This window comes from Petromyzon marinus, chromosome 77 (genome assembly GCF_048934315.1).
Source record: "Petromyzon marinus isolate PM22_M1 ecotype Great Lakes invasive population chromosome 77, UKy_Petmar_22M1.pri1.0, whole genome shotgun sequence".
NCBI lineage: Eukaryota > Metazoa > Chordata > Hyperoartia > Petromyzontiformes > Petromyzontidae > Petromyzon > Petromyzon marinus.
Window position 1 is genome coordinate 5,221,442 of NC_133743.1, and position 21,096 is coordinate 5,242,537.

General features: G+C 46.5%; 2 protein-coding genes across 11 annotated transcripts in view; one reads left to right on the forward strand and one right to left on the reverse strand.

The window, feature by feature from the left end:
* Window positions 1–571: 571 nt before the first annotated feature.
* Window positions 572–17,991, forward strand: LOC116957585 (uncharacterized). 8 transcript variants are annotated; one of them, XM_032979824.2, is made up of 4 exons: window positions 574–660; window positions 2,927–3,038; window positions 3,250–3,323; window positions 10,597–17,991. In XM_032979824.2, exons 3-4 carry the CDS (start codon window positions 3,286–3,288, stop codon window positions 11,504–11,506), a joined length of 948 nt encoding a protein of 315 aa, XP_032835715.2. In that variant the 5' UTR covers window positions 574–660; window positions 2,927–3,038; window positions 3,250–3,285; the 3' UTR covers window positions 11,507–17,991. The 8 variants fall into 8 exon arrangements, with proteins under 8 accessions (XP_032835713.2, XP_075912836.1, XP_032835715.2 ...); XM_076056722.1 differs by having other exon boundaries at window positions 575–660; window positions 10,566–17,991; XM_032979822.2 differs by lacking the exon at window positions 2,927–3,038 and having other exon boundaries at window positions 572–660.
* A 2,587-nt stretch (window positions 17,992–20,578) lies between these two features.
* The window catches only part of LOC142907325 (vacuolar protein sorting-associated protein 53 homolog), a 36,012-nt gene continuing 35,494 nt past the window's right edge, over window positions 20,579–21,096 (reverse strand). For all 3 annotated transcript variants that reach the window (XM_076056728.1, XM_076056727.1, XM_076056726.1), the window contains one exon: window positions 20,579–21,096. This exon is cut by the window's right edge and continues 3,448 nt beyond it. The gene's annotated coding sequence lies outside the window, so the exon portion shown is untranslated.

Below are 21,096 nucleotides of genomic sequence, written 5' to 3' on the forward strand. Positions count from 1 at the left end.
AAACTAAATTCGTTTAATGTTTGGACAGGGGTGTAGGAATTTGCATGAGCAAGGGCGACTCCCAATACATTATCAAAAAGATTACCAGCTTCAGAAAAATGAAGGTTAAAATGGTCAACTATTTTTTGGGGATCTGAAAAAATATTCCAAATTTCGGTTAGGCTCAACGGGCAGATTGTCTGTTTTGGATGCCTTTTCGATAGATTTGATTGTTTTCCAAAAAAAAAATCCTGGCATTTCCATGTGATTCCAGGAGAGTGGAGGAAAAGTTGGCATTTTTTTGCATGCCGTATTTTTGTTTACGCATCTATTCCTTAAAATCCTGTATTCTAGCCAGGCATTTGCCAAATTACTTTTCCGATGCAGTTCTTTGTCGTAGAATCGCCTGCGAAAAAAAACTACCACCCTCCTCGTCCCAGTGAAATCCTTAAGGGGGCCTCGGGCACATTAACATAATTTATTCACTTACTCCGTCACCGAGAACATTGCGTTTGGTTCAGCAGCCAAGCCCCCTATCACTCCATATATGGGCCGTATTCATTACCATAATGTCTGCAGTATTACCGCTCGTGACGTCATGTCGTCTCCCCGCTAGCTTCTGCGTGACGTCACGAGATACCCGGAAGTTTCCGTTCCACTCGCCGCTCACAGAAGTTCAAGGTGAGAAGTTCGTGGTGGTAGTGGTGGTGGTTGTGGTAGTGGTGGTGGTTGTGGTGGTGGTGGTTGTTGTGGTGGTGGTTGTGGTGGTTGTGGTGGTTGTGGTGGTTGTTGTGGTGGTGGTTGTGGTGGTGGTTGTGGTGATGGTTGTGGTGGTGGTGGTGGTTGTGGTGGTGGTGGTGGTTGTGGTGGTGGTGGTTGTGGTGGTGGTGGTTGTGGTGGTGGTGGTTGTGGTGGTGGTGGGTGGTTGTGGTGGTGGTGGTTGTGGTGGTTGTGGTGGTTGTTGCCGTGGTTGTGGTGTTGGTGGTGGTTGTTATAGTGATGGTGGTGGTTGTGGTGGTGATGGTGGTGGTGATGAGGGTGGTGGTTTTGGTTGTGGTGGTGGTTGTGGTAATGTTGGTGGTTGTTGTAGTGATGGTGGTGGTTGTGGTAATGTTGGTGGTTGTTGTAGTGATGGTGGTGGTTGTGGTAATGTTGGTGGTTGTTGTAGTGGTGGTGATGGTGGTGGTGATGAGGGTGGTGGTTTTGGTTGTGGTGGTGGTTGTGGTAATGTTGGTGGTTGTTGTAGTGATGGTTGTGGTAATATTGGTGGTAGTTGTAGTGATGGTGGTGGTTGTGGTAATGTTGGTGGTTGTTGTAGTGATGGTGGTGGTTGTGGTAATGTTGGTGGTTGTTGTAGTGATGGTGGTGATTGTGGTAATGTTGGTGGTTTCTGTGATACTGATGAGGGTGGTGATGATGATTGGTTTTCCCACCTGATGATGATTGCTTGTGTTGCAATCGAAACGTCGTGAGAATTTTATTGGTTTATTTATTATTTTATTATTTCCCATCGACGTGACTTTACTGAAAGAACCAAGAATATGAAATGCCAATTATGTTGTAAAGTTACATTCACGCTCAAGTTTGAGTGATTTTAATAATAGTCAGTTTAAATAAGGTAAGAGATGGCAGAGTGGAGATGCCAAGAAACGAAATTTAGATGTTTCAAAACTTTGGGACAGCTACATTAAATGGGTTTGATTAAAAAAATTGCGTGCAACTGTTAACAATCAGACTCACACAGACACCCACAGACTCACACAGACACCTGTAGACTCACACAGACACCCACAGACTCACACAGACACCTGTAGACTTACACAGACACCCACAGACTCACACAGACACCCACAGACTCACGCAGACACCCACAGACTCACACAGACACCCACAGACTCACACAGACACCCACAGACTCACACAGACACCCACAGACTCACACAGACACCCACAGACTCACACAGACACCCACAGACTCACACAGACACCCACAGACTCACACAGACACCCACAGACTCACACAGACACCCACAGACTCACACAGACACCCACAGACTCACACAGACACCCACAGACTCACACAGACACCCACAGACTCACACAGACACCCACAGACTCACACAGATACCCACAGACTCACACAGACACCCACAGACTCACACAGACACCCACAGACTCACACAGACACCCACAGACTCACACAGACACCCACAGACTCACACAGACACCCACAGACTCACACAGACACCCGTAGACTCACACAGACACCCACAGACTCACACAGACACCCACAGACTCGCACAGACACACAGACTCACACAGACACCCACAGACTCTCACAGACACCTGTAGACTTACACAGACACCCACAGACTCACACAGACACCCACAGACTCACACAGACACCCACAGACTCACACAGACACCTGTAGACTTACACAGACAATCAGACACACATCGCAGATTTTAGGATTGTCCAAAGGTTTAATAATACGTAAAGAGCAGATCTATCGACAAATACCCTTGTAAATAAAAATAGGTTTTACCCTGTCTGCAAACAAAACAGGTGTTAAGATTTTCAAACACCAAATTTATACCTTTTGCAAGAAATCACTTCTGCTTTAGCCCACACGTGCTTGTGGTGAACACCTTGTTTCACAATTTGATCATGGGAAACAAAGGTCCCATTATAAAATAGCACGTGTGGTTGATGCAGACCTGACGTTTGTGCTCACATATCCCACAAGAATGACTTAAAAATACCTTGCAATAGGTTCCTGTTTGCAAATCGGACTTTATTATTTTCAATGTATTGCTTAGGAATCGATTACCTTTAATCAAGTTTACACTCCCTGTCTGTTTTTTTATATGTACATTGAACTTATTTCACAGCGTACATGACCAACTGTGCATTTTGTTTCGTTGGGAACTTTTTTGACCCGCTTAGATCGGACGTCTTTGAACAAAAAGATATTAATAGCTCACCGGATGCCTCCAGAAGACAGATTCTCATGATGAAGATTCCGATCGTAACGCCTCGCGTGTTACTGCCGACGGGGGTAAAGCCTTTTCTTCAGCGTATTTATTTAATCAAACACGTGACGTGAACCATGATGCCAGTACATAATGGCCTACTTGTGAAATTTTACGTGAAAGTGAGAGGAACTTCAATGTCCATTGTGAAGCAGACGGTACACGTTGGTGCGATCAATAAGCCTGCAATATTTAAAAAAAACGTAACATTTGTAAAATGCTGCATTTCATCCGTAGATCCCACCAGTTCGTGCCGTGTATGGAAAGTATTAAATGCACAGAACCTGCAGGATGAACGTCCAGAAATCAAGGTGGGGTAAAAGACGATTTGCCCACTGACTCAATCACCCACTCACTCGATAAGCCACTCACCCACCCACCCACTCGCTCACTCACCCCCTCGATAACCCATTTGCTCACTCACCCACAAATGTACTCACTCACCAACTCCCTCAGGGAACGCTCCGATTGGTGACATTTCTACGGCACTGGGCTCAGGCTGCTGAACTTCGTGTGAACAAAACCTGCCCTGCCATCGAGATGGGGGGAAGCTTGCACAGTCTGTGTTAATTTACTACCAGAATGAGCCAAGAATGTCTGTGTGCCCCGCACGTGACGTCACTAATAATCATGAAAAGGTGACGTCCTCCAAATGGACACCACCCCCCCACCTCCATTAATAATAATTAGCGGGTGACTTCACTCCACATGGGAGGGGTGAGGGCGAGGCGCCTCCTCCCCCCCTCCTCAGCGTCAACTCACAACCCTCACTACAAAGGCAGAGCCCTCATCACGTCGTAACGTGATCTCCGTCACGCCGTTGTTGAGACGTAGAAATAAAAAGGACGTCGTGATGAACAATGGATTGAAACCTTCAAATGAAACGGGTCTGTCAAATGAGGCCTTACAAATTGCACACGAATGGATGCAATGAATATCACGTCGCGGTCTGTGCTTTTCGCTTGCAAGTTTCAGATTCACTGCAATACGCTCGTCCTTGGACGGGCAAGAGGCTAGTTGATAATAATAATGGCTGCTGTTGTGTGTGGTAGTGTAAGCTTCAGCCTGCGGCACTATGAACCTGGTGACACGAGTTTGATTCCCACACACGGCCACCAACACCAGTGACTTATTTTTTACTGGCCCTGGACTTCCACTGGGTCGACTCGGACTCCCGAGAGTACCTCGTGCACTGTGTAAACATTGCCACTGGGGAAACAAAGGCAGTCGGCTGTGGTGCAGGCATTACACCCGCTTTTGAACTGAAGGCTATATTTGGGGATCTTTGTCTTTCTTGCGTGTAACTATATGTACCTGTGTGCCTCGGTATATGCTTACGTGTGTTAACGTGTGTTTTTATATCTTGACTTAAGGCTTTCGTGACTGCAGGAATTCACACTCTTTGGGTCTTTCGGTAAAGCCACGTAGATAGAAAAATATATATTTTTTTAAATATCGCTCCGTTTCGATCGCAACACAAGCAATCGTCATCAGGTGAAAAAATATAAATGTAGCGGGAGAGCTGCTGAGGCAGGATGTTATATAGGTTTGAGATGGGTTTAGCCCAAGGGTAAGTGGGTGGGGCCAGAGATGGAACTTGCATGTCAATGTAAGATCGGATTAGCTGATATACCTTCACAGACGACGCGGCTGTGGAGGTGGCCGTTGTATTGCGAGAGATTAGCATGTCAATGTGTTGAGGAGTTCCCGACGACGACTCGGAGACGGCTTGAAGGTTAAGGGCTTTGTGCCAAAGGTTTTATTACAAATCTCTAACATTACACAAAGGGTGAACACTCCCAGGGGGTTAGGGGTCCTACACTAAGTCCTGGTCCAGCCCGGCTAGCTCCGGTCTCTCTCCCTCGAGTCGGATGGTGGGCACTTTGCCAACCCCACCGACCGGGAAAAGCAGCACCTCCTACGGCTAGCACCGGCTTCACCCCAGACTCTCGTCGATCCCTCTCTACCCCTGGTTCCCTCTCCACCCTTCTCACTCCACCCATTCCCACGGTGACCCCGCTTTCGTCACGGGGTCCCCCTTAAATACTAGAAGAGACGTGACATCATCGAGCCGCCCAGCGCGCACGACGCCACGTTCCGTGACGTCATCGCACCGGACGGCACACATGACGTCACGTCCCCATTTTACTCCTCGACAAATGTAAGCGAACCGCCGCAACGGTGGCTTGGGCTCGTGAGACATCCAGCTCGTTCAAAAACGAGGGACACCGCCGACTCGAGAACAAGGAGCAACGGTGGCTGTGTTAGTGACGTTTCGTAGGTCAGTCCATGCCGACGTGCCGGCCCTGGTTAGACGCTGCCTCACCAACACTTACTTCACCTGGAATGGAACATTCTACAAACAAGTTGAAGGTATAGTAATAGGTTTTACCCTTTTAGCTGGCACAAAAAAACTGACACCTTTATTCAAGGCATCGTGTCTGTTGAAGGTACTCCAATGGGTTCGCCCCTTTTCTCCAGCTGGGGCCAATGTTGGAAAAATGGAAAAATTTGAGACAGATGCCATCCAGGCATCCACCCTACGTCCTCCCTTGTGGAAGAGATGCGTAGATGACACGTTCGTCGTCTGGCCACATGGCCTACCGGCGCTGGGCCCAATTCTTCAACCACATCAATTCCATACACCCAGCCATCAAATTCACCATGGAGGTGGAAAAGGATGGCAAGTTACCATTCTTGGATGTGTGAATCGAAAAGAGACCAGATGGCTCCATGGGACACTGTCTACAGGAAAGCCACCCATACGGATGCCTACCTAAAACCTGACTCCAGCCACCGTCCATCCCAGAAGAACTCCCTCATCAAAACTCTATACCATAGAGCTCATTGTATTTCCAACTGTCATCACCTAGCCAGTGAACTGGAACACGTACACCAAGCCCTCAAGATGAATGGATATTCGGACTGCACAATCCGTAAAGCCATCACCCCAACCGTTGGGAAAGAACCATCCGAGGACCCAATTAAACCCATCGCCACACATAGCAGGGGTTACCCAAAATATTTCCAAAATCATGCGCAAACACAAGATCCAGGTTCGATTCAACACAATACATACAATTCGTGATCTGATCCCATCTGTGAAGGATGCGATCCCTGACGTACAATACCCTGGTGTCTACAAACGAAGCTGTGTCTGCGGCAGTAGTTACTTTGGGGAAACTAAGCGACATGTCTCGGACCATGTTTGTGAACATAAGGCAGATCTGAAATACGGTAGGACCAATTCCTCAGCCGTGGCTGATCATGTTTTAATGCTATGGGCACACACAAAATTGATTTTTCCCAGACGAAGGTACTCTGCAAACCAACTGGCTATCAACAAAGATTCGTTCATGAAGCCATCCAGATATATAAAAACACAGACACAATTTCAACCGAGAAGATGGGTACAAACTGAGCAACCATTGGAAGGACGTTATTCATCAGTTTAAGTCATAACTGGCTGTGATGTTTCCATCCTACCTGCCGATGTCAGCAGTCATTTCTGACTCCTGAGTTACGTGCACGCTAAATGTCTCACTAACACAGCCACCGTTGCTCCTTGTTCTCGAGTCGGCGGTGTCCCTCGTTTTTGAACGAGCTGGATGCCTCACGAGCCCAAGCCACCGTTGCGGCGGTTCGCTTACATTTGTCGAGGAGTAAAATGGGGACGTGACGTCATGTGTGCCGTCCGGTGCGATGATGTCACGGAACGTGGCGTCGTGCGCGCTGGGCGGCTCGATGACATCACGTCTCCTCTAGTATTTAAGGGGGACCCCGTGACGAAAGCGGGGTCACTGTGGGAACGGGTAGAGTGGGAAGGGTGTGGAGAGGGATCGACGAGAGGCTGGGGTGAAGCCGGTGGTAGCCGTAGGAGGTGCTGCTCTTCCCGGTCGGTGGGGTTGGCAAAGTTCCCACCATCCGACTCGAGGGAGAGAGACCGGAGCTAGCCGGGCTGGACCAGGACTTAGTGTAGGACCCCTAACCCCCTGGGAAGTTGTCACACCCTTCGTGCTATTGTAATACACTTAATAAACCTTTGGCGAAAGCCCTTACCTTCAAGCCGTCTCCGAGTCGTCGTCGGGAACTCCTCAACAACTGGTGTCAGAAGTGGGGTCACTGTGGGAACGGGTGGAGTGAGAAGGGTGGAGAGGGAACCAGGGGTAGAGAGGGATCGACGAGAGTCTGGGGTGAAGCCGGTGCTAGCCGTAGGAGGTTGCCGCTCTTCCCGGTCGGTGGGGTTGGCAAAGTGCCCACCATCCGACTCGAGGGAGAGAGACCGGAGCTAGCCGGGCTGGACCAGGACTTAGTGTAGGACCCCTAACCCCCTGGGAGTGTTCACCCTTTGTGTAATGTTAAAGATTTGTGATAAAACCTTTGGCGCAAAGCCCTTAACCTTCAAGCCGTCTCCGAGTCGTCGTCGGGAACTCCTCAACACATTGACATGCTAATCTCTCGCAATACAACGGCCACCTCCACAGCCGCGTCGTCTGTGAAGGTATATCAGCTCTCCGATTTTACATTGACATGCAAGTTCCATCTCTGGCCCCACCCACTTACCCTTGGGCTAAACCCATCTCAAACCTATATAACATCCTGCCTCAGCAGCTCTCCCGCTAATATATTTTTTTCGCCTGATGACGATTGCTTGTGTTGCGATCGAAACGTCGTGATGCGTTTTTTTTTATTTGATTTTCTATCTACGTGGCTTTACCGAAAGACCCAAAGAATGTGTGTTTTATGTAACTGCGAGATGTAACCTAACATTTAACCTCCTTCTTTTTCTTTGTATTTTTACACTCTTTCTTGTTAGTGATTTTATAGAGCATGGTGTGTGAGCATCTTGGCGTGCTGGATAGCCAACACACATGTTTGTGTATTTGAATGTGCGTGTTTGTGCTTATGTATTTTGTTATTTTTGCTATGTCTTAAATAGTCTAGGAAGTAACCACCACCCCCTGTGAGTGGTTGGTTGGCGCACCATCTGTTGACTAAATGTGGGGGGCAATCCTGAATCTAAAAGCAGTTTTAGCACTGGGCAGGATTGACCTCCAAAGGAAGCTGCTGAGGGAGGGTGGTGATTTTACACAGGTTGCAGTACAGAACATTATTACAACTGCACGGACCAAAGGATGATCTCTGCAGGATTGGACAGAGATCTAACGTTTGCCCACACTTATTGCCAGATGATGATTATTCAACGTTGGCTTGCCAAACCCGCTGAGAAGAAACTGGCAGAGCCCCATCGTGGTTACCGGCTACAGCGCAGGTGTATGGATTTTTAGCAGAAACTAGATTCTTCGTGAAATTAAGGCCTATAGTACCATAAAGAGGCTTGGGGCTTTGGGTTGTTTACGATGTTACTACTGCTCTGGTCACACTTGTTGAGGATTTTTATGACTTTGGGCAGGCCCGGCTAAAGCTGCGTGACCAGGAGTCGGAGCCATTTCCTGTTCCAACTTTGCATGTGACAGGGATTACATCTGGCCCGAAACATTATATTACATAGCATCTTCAATAATTATGTATTTTGAGAAGGGCACAATGGCACTAAAATTAACATTCAGAACAGTTACAATGTGAGACTAAACAATGCCTGGTTATAGTTAAGGGGCAATTCCTTCTTGGTCAACCATATTATGTATGCTTATGATCTGGTAATGGCTACGCAATGAGAGTTAGGGACTATTGTTCTTCATAATAAAGGTTTTTGGGTTAGATCGCGTTTATTTATAAATGTGTCGTAACCCTCCACCACCCGACACGGCCAATCAGCAAAAAAGTGTCATGTTGACAAAAGACAATAGTTCACTACTTTAGCCCACCGGTGTGTTGAAGAGTGAATCCACATTTACAGTTTGAGTACGACGTTTCGCTGGTAAATACATCCAGCATCATCGGGCAATTCGCCAGAATGGTAAAGCCCTCGCTTGCTCCCGGTTTTACCATTCTGGCGAATTGCCCGATGATGCTGGATGTATTTACCAGCGAAACGTCGTACTACTCAAACTGTAAATGTGGATTCACTCTTCAACACACCGGTGGGCTAAAGTAGTGAACTATTTGTCTTTTGTCAACGTGACACTTTTTTTTGCTGATTGGCCGTGTCGGGTGGTGGAGGGTTACGACACATTTATAAATAAACGCGATCTAACCCAAAAACCTTTATTATGAATAATATTGGTCGCGAAAGCCTACGTGTCAAACTATTGTTCTGTACCTGGAGAAATTCCATCACGAGGCGAGGTCTTGCATATGTTTCCCAAAAAGAAAGCTACTGCCTGGATAGTCTTGTCATCCAACACGCCACCTGCTCAACTGTGCATGAGTAATCAGGCAGGTCGACACGTGTCTCATGCTTGGTTAATGTGTTCACGGCCAGCTCTGGTTTGGCAGCCAAAGTCTTACCTCAAATTAGGTCAAGCAGCAATCTTTCATTAGACTGTTTAACACTGTGCGGAAGCTGCCTGGATTTTTGCTCCAGGCAAAGCCACGGATATTACTCCTTTCTCTGTGGATTTCAATTATGAACTCCTTTTTAAAGGACTATCTGTGCTGGCGTATACAATTAAGGCTGGACTGCCTATGATCCCTTCTCTATTGAACTGGACTACATTGTATTGATTTAAAGCTTTCGTGACTGCAAAGCTTAAAGGTTGCGATCTGAGCGTGGCTTTTTCGCTCCAGCGCTGTCCTCCAGACAGTCTCGTCCCTTCACCTGATGAAGGCCGCTTGTGTTGTGGCCAAAACGTCGTGATAATTTTATTGTGTTATTTTATTTTATCAATTTATTATTTTATTCTCATTCTACGTGGTGACTTTACCGAAAGAACCAAAGAAGATGGACTACATTGTATTCGAAGTTTAATGTTTCGAACTCGACAAATTTTGGTGAAGTGAGGAAGCATTAATACTGACTGAGCAGATGAACGTGGCCAGGCGTGGTTCTGGACACACCACCACCTTTTTACCATGCCAGTGTGTGACAGTGTCAAGTTTGTATTTGCAGTATAGTATATTAACTCTTTGGAACAGAGGTTAAATCAAAACAATAGTTTATTTTTTTGTTTTTCCCTGGAACTCTTTATCAGAATGGAAACAGTCAGGAAATTAACACAGCACTTATTGCAGCTGAAGTTAGATCTGTTCATCCAAGCATTCAAGCACATCTGAGCCTGGCTTCACACCTCTAAGTTGTGATTGAACATTAATTGATGCATTTCTAAATTTATGCATTGCAACACCCTTTGTTATGTTAGCTGAATTTAGCTTTTGTAAATATTCCTTTTGTTGCCAGACAGCCGAAATTGCATTCCTGGAGTTTTGGGTTAACATTCGTTTAGAAGATACTAGGGCTTCCAGGCATATGTGTAAGCCCATTTGCCCTCTCATTGTGTGCCTTAACAGCCTGTGCGATGAATTGGGGAATATCCTGAGTATACGAACACATATAGACGTATAAGCCACGTGTGACTGTGCACATATGCATTCCTCTGTGCCTCGATACTGACGTAGATGGTGTGGATATCCTCTTTTTTTTCTGTCTGCAGCTGACTCTACCCCTGCCACTTTGCTCTGCAGAATTGGTCTGATGGAGCAAAGGCACTCGGCGCAGCTCTGTGCAAAAAGGCAACAATGCGACCGGTGTGCATACAGCACGGATCGTGCTGTGAACCTGATAGAGCACCAGAGAACACACACGGGAGAGAAACCCTTCAAGTGCAGCGCGTGTGAGATGGCATTTGCATGGTCATCGAATCTTAAAAAGCACGAGAGAACGCACACGGGAGAGAAACCCTTCAAGTGCGCTGTGTGTGGCAAGGCGTTTGCACGGTCATCAGTTCTTCAGAGCCACCAGAGAACACACACGGGAGAGAAACCCTTCAAGTGCACCGTGTGCGATAAGGCGTTTTCACAGTCAACAATTCTTCAAAGCCACCAGAGAACACACACGGGAGAGAAACCCTTCAGATGCAGTGTGTGTGGGAAGGCGTTTTCAGTTTCTGCTACTCTTAAAAATCACCAGAGAACACACACGGGAGATAAACCCTTCAAGTGTACTCTGTGCGGGAAGGCGTTTTCACAGTCGCCACATCTTCAAAGACACCAGATAACACACAAGCATCAGAGGACCCCGAATGAGTGGAGCCTGAAATCGGTTTGTGTAAGTCCAAGTGCTGCAATGAGCCCATCCCTCATGAAACAAGAACCAGAAGAAACCCCAGCACTGAACGGTATCAAGGTGAAATGTGAAGAGGTGAAGTGTGAAGAAGTGACAGTGGGGAGCGAAGAAGTGAAGATAAAATGTGAAGATGAAGATTCAAATCCACAATCGTACCTTCACATGGATGAAGGCGACGTGAAGCAGGAGGAGAATTCTGACTGTGAGGCAGAGCGAGGCAACTCCCAGCAGTTTGTGGAAGTCGAGGTGTGGGTGGACTTCTTAGACAATGCAAAGTCAAATGGAGACCCGGTAGATGTGGAAGCCTGAGACAATAAAGCTCCAATAGATTCATCTTTAACACGTAGGCTTTCGCGACCAATATTATTCATAATAAAGGTTTTTGGGTTAGATCGCAAATTGCCCGATGATGCTGGATGTATTTACCAGCGAAACGTCGTACTCAAACTGTAAATGTTGTGAATTCACTCTTCAACACACCGGTGGGCTAAAGTAGTGAATTATTTGTCTTTTGTCAACGTGACACTTTTTTTTTGCTGATTGGCCGTGTCGGGTGGTGGAGGGTTACGACACATTTATAAATAACGCCATCTAACCCAAAAACCTTTATTATGAATTATTATGGAGATTCATTTTTGTTACAGGCCTTTAATAAAAAAAGAATGTGACTCAATTCCTAGGTTCAACCTGGAGAGTAAGATGCGGCCATTATTTGTGTGCCTGTGGGTTGGGTAGATGTCTAACCAGGAGCGGAGAGTCAATAAGCTCCCAAGCATTCACTATGCTATCATAATTGCATTCATATGGTGCTTGCTTAATTGCCTCTGCAACTCGGCGTTTTGTATAACATCTCATCACAACCGCTCGAAGAGCGCCCCCAAGTGGCAGCTGCCCCTGTGTGGCAACAGGTGGCCCTGCGCCAGCCTGCATGTGAGCATGCGTCTGTCAGTAGGGGGCGACGATTGGTGTGCAAGCTCAATTGTGTAAATTGTGGGTAATGTTTTCGAACTTGACAAATTTTGAGCATGCAATGGCCCCCGTTTGAAACGACGCAAAAGTTTTCTTTGGTTTTTTTCGGTAAAGTCACGTAGAAATAATAAAAATAATAATAATTATATAATAGCATACCCTTTTTTATTATTTCTACGTGACTTTACCGAAAACAAAAACAAAGTAATTCCTGCAGTCACGAAAGCACCTAATCAAGTTCGACACAAAAGCATGTTTTACATCCACTGCTAAGCAGACGGCGCATATTTGCAATGAATGTTCCTGGACCAACCAGGGGTGCCTGTCGGATTTGAACCTTTAACCTCGGCAAAACAAAAAGAGGATGCACTACCACTTGGCTTCCCTTAATCTGAGTGCTGCAGGTGTTGGCCTCATCCAGACATAGATGAACTTCTTGTAAATGTAATTTAACACGATGAAGTATATTTCGGCGCAGTAACGACATTTTTATCAACACGCCTGTCGATCTTTTCGAATTATAATTTAACGTACACTTGTCTGATTTTGTGTATATGCAGGTGTAATGACAGGGTGCCACCTGTCGGCCTGGAGGGGTAATTGCGGCTATGGGCAAGGTTAGGTAACAACTTATCATAATGGGGGCGTATCTGGGCTAAGGGTAAAAGGTGGGGTTAGTAAGGAAGCTCCGTGAACCTGGATCATTCATCAGTTACAAAAGCATACCACTTCAGAGTTATGTATAGGAGATACATTCTCCACTGACCTGCAACGGCAGACATGTGGACCTCAGTGCGGTCACCCGCGTCCCTCGCTGTGGCCCGCACCTCGGCTGAGAAACGGACGTAGGGCGAAGCTCTGGAGAGGTCCAGGCGGTTTAAAAACCGAAGCAGTTGGAGACAGAAGCAGTTGAAGATAACCAGTTGGAGATAACCAGTTTAAGCAAGAAGACGCCGCTAGAGTAGGACTCTGAACCCACCCCTCTAGCTTCGGCGTCCTTTTAAGGGCCGAAGCTCTGTGATGGGGTCAGTGTTGGACCTGTACCTTGGCTGGGTCAGGTCAGGTAGTCTCGCATAGTTATATTATAGCCGGAGGGACCTGGAGCGTAGTCAGTTTAGGCACGCTACACATGAGGCGTATAGTACACCAAGTGGAAGAGGTCCTCAAGGTGAACTGCGTGAAGAACTGATGTATAGCGGTTAGGGTACGTGTGGAAAATAAAGACGTGCTCCCCCCTCCTACGAAGTGTCTCCGGAGCAACACTACAAAGTTATGTATAGGAGATACATTCCCCACAACACGAATGATAATTTTGCATTACGTGTTTATGTAGGTCGTGTCGGACTAGGAGGACGAGACATGTTCCTTGCTGATTAACATCTGGATGTTTGTAACGATCGGTTGAAGCAAGCCGGGCTTCTGTTGAGACGCTGTACACCAATAACTGTCCACAGGTGGCTTGCAAAGAATCAATGGTGCACTCCCAGAAGACTGCCCTGTTTATCGTTTGTCTTAAACATTGCTTTGGTTCGTGCAGAGACCGATAAATGGAAGAGATGTCGCGTCTGCTGATCTGTTTCATAGCAAGGAGGTAATTTTAAGAGCACATTTGAAGTGAATTTTTGTTTACAGATTTGTATTCCGTGACAAGGCAGAGCACATCGAGAGGATACGTTCTCCACAACAACACTAATTACACATCGGATTGGCTCCTGTTCCCAACATATTTAAGTTTTTACATTTTACATCTATGTTTATTGTGTAGATAGTAGAGTTTTACTCATGAATTGTAAACCTAGGTCTTTTCATGTGTTTATGGTTGCTGTACATGATAACATGTCACCTTCTCCTGTTCATGTAACACTTTAAAAATCAGCAAAAGGGTTACATAAATAAAACAAATTTACGAAACAAAAGGCAACAAAACTATTATGTATACTCTTTGGTTCTTACGGTAAAGTCACGTCGGTATACGTGATATTACCGAAAGAGCCAAAGAGTATGGATTCCTGCAGTCACGAAAGCTTCAAATCACTATTATGTTTATGTGGCAGCTGCTATATTGAACAGACGGGACGTAACATCAGCACAGGACTAAAAGAACACCAGAGAAATATTAAATTATCTCAAACACAACTGTCGGCAGTGGCAGAACATGCTTGTCAACAAGGACACTCAATTGATTTTGATAACGTTGAAGTGTTGTGTAAAACTAATTATTACTGGCAAAGACTAATTAGAGAATCCATTGAAATTGAGAGGAATAGAAATAACTTTAATCGCTCTGACAGCTACAGGCTTAGTGCGGCTTGGAAGCGTATTATTAAATAATACATATTAAAATTCATTATAGGGGAAACACATACTAATTAACGGATTACTAACGTAGCATATAATCACAATAACACATTACAACTAATTGCTAATCTACAACTCATTACTAATCATAACCATTGACTGATTACCAATCGATTATATAATTACAATACCCCCCACTCAGCCTCAAACCTCTGCACCTGATATGAGTTAAGTGATGACGTCACCCTGCTGCTCTATTTAAGACCGGGAGCGAGTGAGGGCTTCACCATTCTGGCGAATTGCCCGATGATGCTGGATGTTATTACCAGCGAAACGTCATGCTACTCAAACTGTAAATGTGGATTCACTCTTAAACACACCAGTGGGCTAAAGTAGTGAACTATTTTGTCTTTTGCCAACGTGACACTTTTTTTACCGATTGGCCGTGTCGGGTGGTGGAGGGTTACGACACATTTATAAATAACGCGATCTAACCCCCAGAAACCTTTATTATGAATAAGTGCATAGTTTAGTCCTTATTCAGTGTCCACTCGCCGCTACTTGGCTTGTCTCGTGTATTCATTAAAGGGAGCATCTCTTGTTCTTAGCTCTTTCGGTAAAGTCACCACGTTGAAGGGAAACAATAAAATAATAAAACATATATATAAAACAATAAAAAAATTCTCACGACGTTTCGACCATAACACAAACGGTCGTCATATCTTGTCACTTTTTAGAATAAAGGTGTCAGTTTTTGTGCCAGTTAAAAGGGTAAAACCTATTCCTATATCTCGTTACTGGCAAAGGAGGTATCATAATGTGAATGCTCACCCCGAGCCCTCAATACTCTGATAGTGCGCTGTTTTTGAGTTGTACGCCTTTTGGCGTCTTCTGGTCCAACACCAATGGAGACTAGGCTCTAAGAAAAGCTGTCTCGGGTGGAGACCAATCAAATTCAAGGACAGTGCATATTATTATCAGAGTTGTCTTTTTTGTTTGCATTTTTACTGCTTGTGTTGTGGTCATTGCAAACATGATGCCTTGAATAAAGGTGTCAGTTTTTGTGCCAGTTAAAAGGGTAAAACCTATTCCTATATCTTGTCACTGTCCAGCAATAGTCTGCAAGCGTTGATGGGGCTCCATTTGCCCCAATACAATTTCTCTATTCTAGATTTAAAGCTTTCGTGACTGCTAGGATCCATAATACTCTTTGGTTCTATTGGGTAAAGTCACCACGTAGGTGAAAATAAAATAACAAAAAATCACGACGTTTCGGCCACAGCACAAGCGGCCTTCATCAGGTGAAGGGACGAGACTGTCTGGTAGGACAGCGCTGGAGTTTGTGTTGTGGTCGACACTCCAGCGCTGTCCTCCAGACAAGTCTCGTCCCTTCACCTGATGAAGGCCGCTTGTGTTGTGGCCGAAACGTCGTGATTTTTTGTTATTTTATTTTCACCTACGTGGTGACTTTACCCAATAGAACCAACGAGTAATTTCTCTATTGTTGCAGTGTCCTGGTGAAGTCGCTTGCCATGCTTGTCGCTCACTGCTCCGCAGTTTGGTGGAACAAAATCTAGATGGGAGTGCAGAACATTTATCTTTGTGACCTGTTAAAACCAAGGCTTTTGTATGCCTTGAGGTTTTCCCACCAACTCCCTGTAGTTGTCTGCCTTGTTTCCGAGACAATGTGTTGCCACGAACTGGAAGGCTTTCCATGCCGTCTTTTCCTTGCCACGCAGTGCACTGTCAAATGCATCATTTTGAAGGAGTTCACGAATCTGAGGACCAACAAAGACACCATCCTTTATCTTAGCTTCACTTAACCTTGGAAATTTTCCACGGAGGTACTTGAAAGCTGCTTGTGTTTTGCCCATGGCTGTGACAATGTTCCATACTCTTTGGTTCTATTCGGTAAAGTCACCACGTAGGTAAAAAATAAAACAGCAAAAATCACGACGTTTCGGCCACAACACAAGCGGCCTTCATCAGGTAAAGGGACCAGGCTGTCTCGAGGACAGCGCTAGAGTGAAACACAGCCACGCTCAGACCGCAGACCTTTAAGCTGTGTGCGAGGAAACAAGGTGCCTTGACAAAGGAATTAGCATAACAATTAGCATTTGATTGGCCGACTTAGCATAGAGGTGGCGTACGTGCGGGTGCACATGCCTTGTTTCTTGCAGTCACGAAAGCTTTAAATCTAGAATGTGACAATGTTCTTCATCAGACCCAGCTTGATGTGTAAGGGTGGTAACAAAAACTTCCTCGATTCAACAAGCGGTGGATGCCGAACACTTTTCCTCCCAGGCTCCAATGACCGTCGGGAGTGGCCAATCGATGTTGATGTCGTGGGAATCTCTCGCACGACTATTCCACTTGCTTAGCAAACCAGTCCGCAGACCAAGCAAGAGGGCGACAACCCTCAAATCGCCACAAAGCTGCCACTGATGACGGTCATAGTTTATGCACCTCAAAAGTTGCTCCATTTAGCCATAGGTTGCCTTCATATGGACTGCATGGCCAACTGAAAAATTGATGGCAGAAACAATGCCATTCAGCAAAACGGCTTTAAGATGCATCTTCGGTGGATCAATGAACAGCCTCCACTCATCTGGATCATCAACGATGCTGCAGGCTGAACGATCGCCTGTGAATATGGATTGGACAAGATCCTTTTGACGGTCACGGGACGTGGAAACCCTAACGTCACCTGCCGGGAGATTCCACTGGTGCGGTCTGGAGCCCAACAGCTCTGCCTTACTCTTGGGTAGTTCCAACACCCTGACAAGGTCTTTCAGCTCGCCTTCGTGTGTTATGTTATGTGGTGTGGTGCAGAGGAGAAGAATGGGAGACAATCTGGGTCATGTGACATTGACGGTTCAGGACCAGACGTTTCATCCTGTGCCTCGTCCGACTCGAGTGAGAATGATTCTGGTGCATCAGGAACATGCAGTTCTCCGCGGGGTACTGGACGTATAGCCGATGGAATGCTTGAATAATGCACAGTCCACGGTTTCCTATGACGCACCTTTCCCGACTGAAGGCACGATGCAGAAGTGACCATTGCTGTACTCCCCCTCCCCACCGCGCTCCTGGTCCATCATGGCCCATGCACCTCCTACGTACATCGTGCTCATCTCTATGCTAATTCCTTCGTCAAGGCGCTTTGCTTCCTCCCACGCAGCTTAAAGGACGCGACCTGGGGCTTGGCTGTTTTCACTCCAACGCTGTCCTCGTGACAGCACGGTCCCTTCACCCGATGAAGGCCACTTGTGTTGTGGCCGAAACGTCGGGAATTTATTTTTTATTTTTTGTTGTTTGTTTGTTTGTTCCGTGACTTTACCGAATAGAACCAAAGAGTTTTGCTGATATGATCTGTTGGCTCTCTCTAAATCGTTGGCACTGCACAAGGCATGCATTTCCTGCTCAGCCACTGGCGACGATTTGTTAACCAAATGCGCGGGCCCCACATCTTGTCCCGACCTCGGATTTTGCGGCCAAAATAAAGTTGTTATTTTTTTTTATTTAAAGCTTTCGTGACTGCAGTAATTGATATTCTTAGCTCTTTCGGTAAAGTCACCGCGTTGAAGGGAAACAATAAAATAATAAAACGTGTTGTTTTATATTTATTTTATTACTTTATTGTTTCCCTTCAACGTGACTTTACCGAAAGAGCTAAGAACACAAAATAAAGTTGTTAGGATTTCTTAACGACGGTGGTTATGCTGTGTTTTGGTGATGCAAAAGTCACTTCACCGCAAGCATAGCAGAAGTTACCTGCTCTGTTCAAACAAGTACGAGGCATCTCTGCTCGCTCCGGCCGAGCAGAAACGCGTCCCTTTGCAAAATCAAACACTGACAAATAAGAGAGCACGCACGACCCTGCATGATTTCAACAGCTGACATTGGGCGATTTGTTCAGCGGAGGGATGTAAGCCCGGTTGTGAGTGCATCATCCATGACGTTCGAGGAATAGCATGATGCGATTCACGGTGCACGATGCAACACCAGGATCAGCCTGCGCGATGCACCGTGCAGCGGAGTCCAGCCTTAGGAGCAACGCCTTTGATTCACTCTTCGGCACAGCGTCCTCCAGGCTCGCAACACAACATACCCTCCGGGTGGAGACCGCCCGGCTGACGGCGCTCCGGCGAACCGCACCCGATTCAAGGGCCGAATGGCTCGCGGGGCTATGCCAAAATAAATGAAACTTTGAACTGTGAACCCGCGGGTTCGCGGCCCCGGCCCGGACGACGAGCCGGGTCCCGGGCCGCGTGGCCGGAGGCTTCTTGGGCCTTCACGCGTGGACCTCCTTGCCTCGACAAGGGGTCGCGTGACCCCGAGCCCCTCTCGGCGACTGCCCCCTTCATAGAGGCGGGCCGGGGCTGGGCTGGGGCCCGGCCCGCCTCGAGCTCTCGCGTCCCTTGCCCGGAGGCTCTCGAGGTGCTCTTCCCGTACCACGTGATCGCCCATTGGCCCCCCTCCACTGGTGGTCCCTCCCCCTCCCCCTCTCTCCAGTATCATGGAGGTCACGCGTCCGAAGGTCAACCAGAGTTGTCATGACCGAACGTGACCCTGGCTGGCCGAGTCTTGATAATATATGCATTATGAGACCTCCGTTTTGCCAGAAACAAGATATAGGAATAGGTTTTACCCTTTTAACTGGCACAAAAACTGACACCTTTACTCAAGGCATCGTGTCTGCAACAACCACGGCACAAGCAGTCAGAATGCAAACAAAAAAAAGACAACTCTGATAATAATAATATTGATATTGATATTGGCACTGTCCTTGAATTTGATTGGTCCACACCCGAGACAGCTTTTCTTAGAGCCCTTTAGTCTCTCCACTGGTGTTGGACCAGAAGACGCCAAAAGGCGTACAACTTTAAAAACAGCGCACCATCAGAGTATTGAGGTGCTTGGGGTAAGCCATTTACATTATGAGACCTTGCAAACATGATGCCTTGAATAAAGGTGTCAGTTTTTGTGCCAGTTAAAAGGGTAAAACCTATTCCTAATATATGCATTGTCTTTGGAACGAATTGGTCTACACCAGAGACAGCCTTCTTTAAAAACCCAATCTCACCAGTGTCAGATCTCAGAGAAGGCCAAAAGGCGAACAGCACAAAGAGAACGTGCGATGAAGGGCACTTATGGCTCGTGTCCGGGCTGTGCATAATGACAATATAGTACCTGGCGTGGCCTCACAGGCCCCGGGCACCACACAGTGACATTCCTAGTCGCGGCAATTGTTTTGCTCAAAAGGCAAATTCTGTCCAAACCCAGCCATAGATTTATTGATAGAGGCAGTCAAATATGTGTGTTTGAGCAATTTCTGGTTTAAATTGAGATCCCTTTTTTTTTTAAACGCACTTATCCTCCGTCATTCCCAAGTCAAGGGTCTATATACTGACCTAGTAGGATTAATTGATAACCAGAGCCAATCAATTTTAAGCCTCATATTAATTCATAGTGACCCAGCATAAGTAAAGTTGGATTACATTTATGCCGGAAGCATTTTGGCTATCGACCAGTGTTGTGGGTGGTGATGATGATGATGGGTGGTGATGATGGGGTGGTGATGTTGGTGGGTGGTGTTTACGGATGGGTGGTTATGATAATGGGTGTTGATACTGATGATGGGTGATGATGATGGGGGGTGGTGATGTTGGTGGGTAGTGATAATGATGGTTGGTGATGATGGGTAATGATTATGAAGAGTGGTCATGATGGTGATGGATGGTGATGATGGTTTGTGATGAGGGGTGTTGATGCTGATTGGTGGTGATGACAATAGGTGGTGGTAACTTCTGAAGGGTCTGTCTCACTGTCACACTCACCACTCTCTACCACACTCACCTGTCTGTCTCACTGTCACACTCACCACTCTCTACCACACTCACCTGTGTGTCTCACTGTCACACTCACCTCTCTAGCCACACTCACTCACCTGTGTGTATCACTGTCACTCACCTCTCTACCCACACTCACCTGTGTCTGTCTCACACTCACCACACACACCACACTCACCACACACACCACACTCACCACACCCACCACACACACCACCCTGGTCAGACAGCGCCGTACGAGTGGACACAACAATGCTGGGAGTGGGCAGAGTGGAAGTTTTATTGATGATGATCGTGCCAAGCGACACAGAGTGGGAGATTTATTGAGGATTGTGCCAAGCGACACACACAGAGTGGAAGTTTTATTGATGAGGATCGTGCCAAGCGACACACACACACAGAGTGGAAGTTTTATTGATGATGATCGTGCCAAGCGACACACACACACAGAGTGGGAGTTTTATTGATGATGATCGTGCCAAGCCACACACACAGAGTGGAAGTTTTATTGATGAGGATCGTGCCAAGCCACACACACACACAGAGTGGAAGTTTTATTGATGAGGATCGTGCCAAGCCACACACACAGAGTGGGAGTTTTATTGATGAGGATCGTGCCAAGCGACACACACACAGAGTGGGAGATTTATTGATGAGGATTGTGCCAAACGACACACACACAGAGTGGGAGTTTTATTGATGAGGATTGTGCCAAGCGACACACACACAGAGTGGAAGTTTTATTGATGATTGTGCCAATCCACACACACACAGTGGGAT

Excerpts from the sequence above, each read along its gene's own strand:
- LOC116957585 (XM_032979822.2), top strand. The coding sequence starts at position 3,286 with ATGCACAGAACCTGCAGGATGAACGTCCAGAAATCAAG. Across the intron at positions 3,324-10,596 it reads ATGAACGTCCAGAAATCAAG|AATTGGTCTGATGGAGCAAA; the intron begins GTGGGGTAAAAG and ends TTTGCTCTGCAG.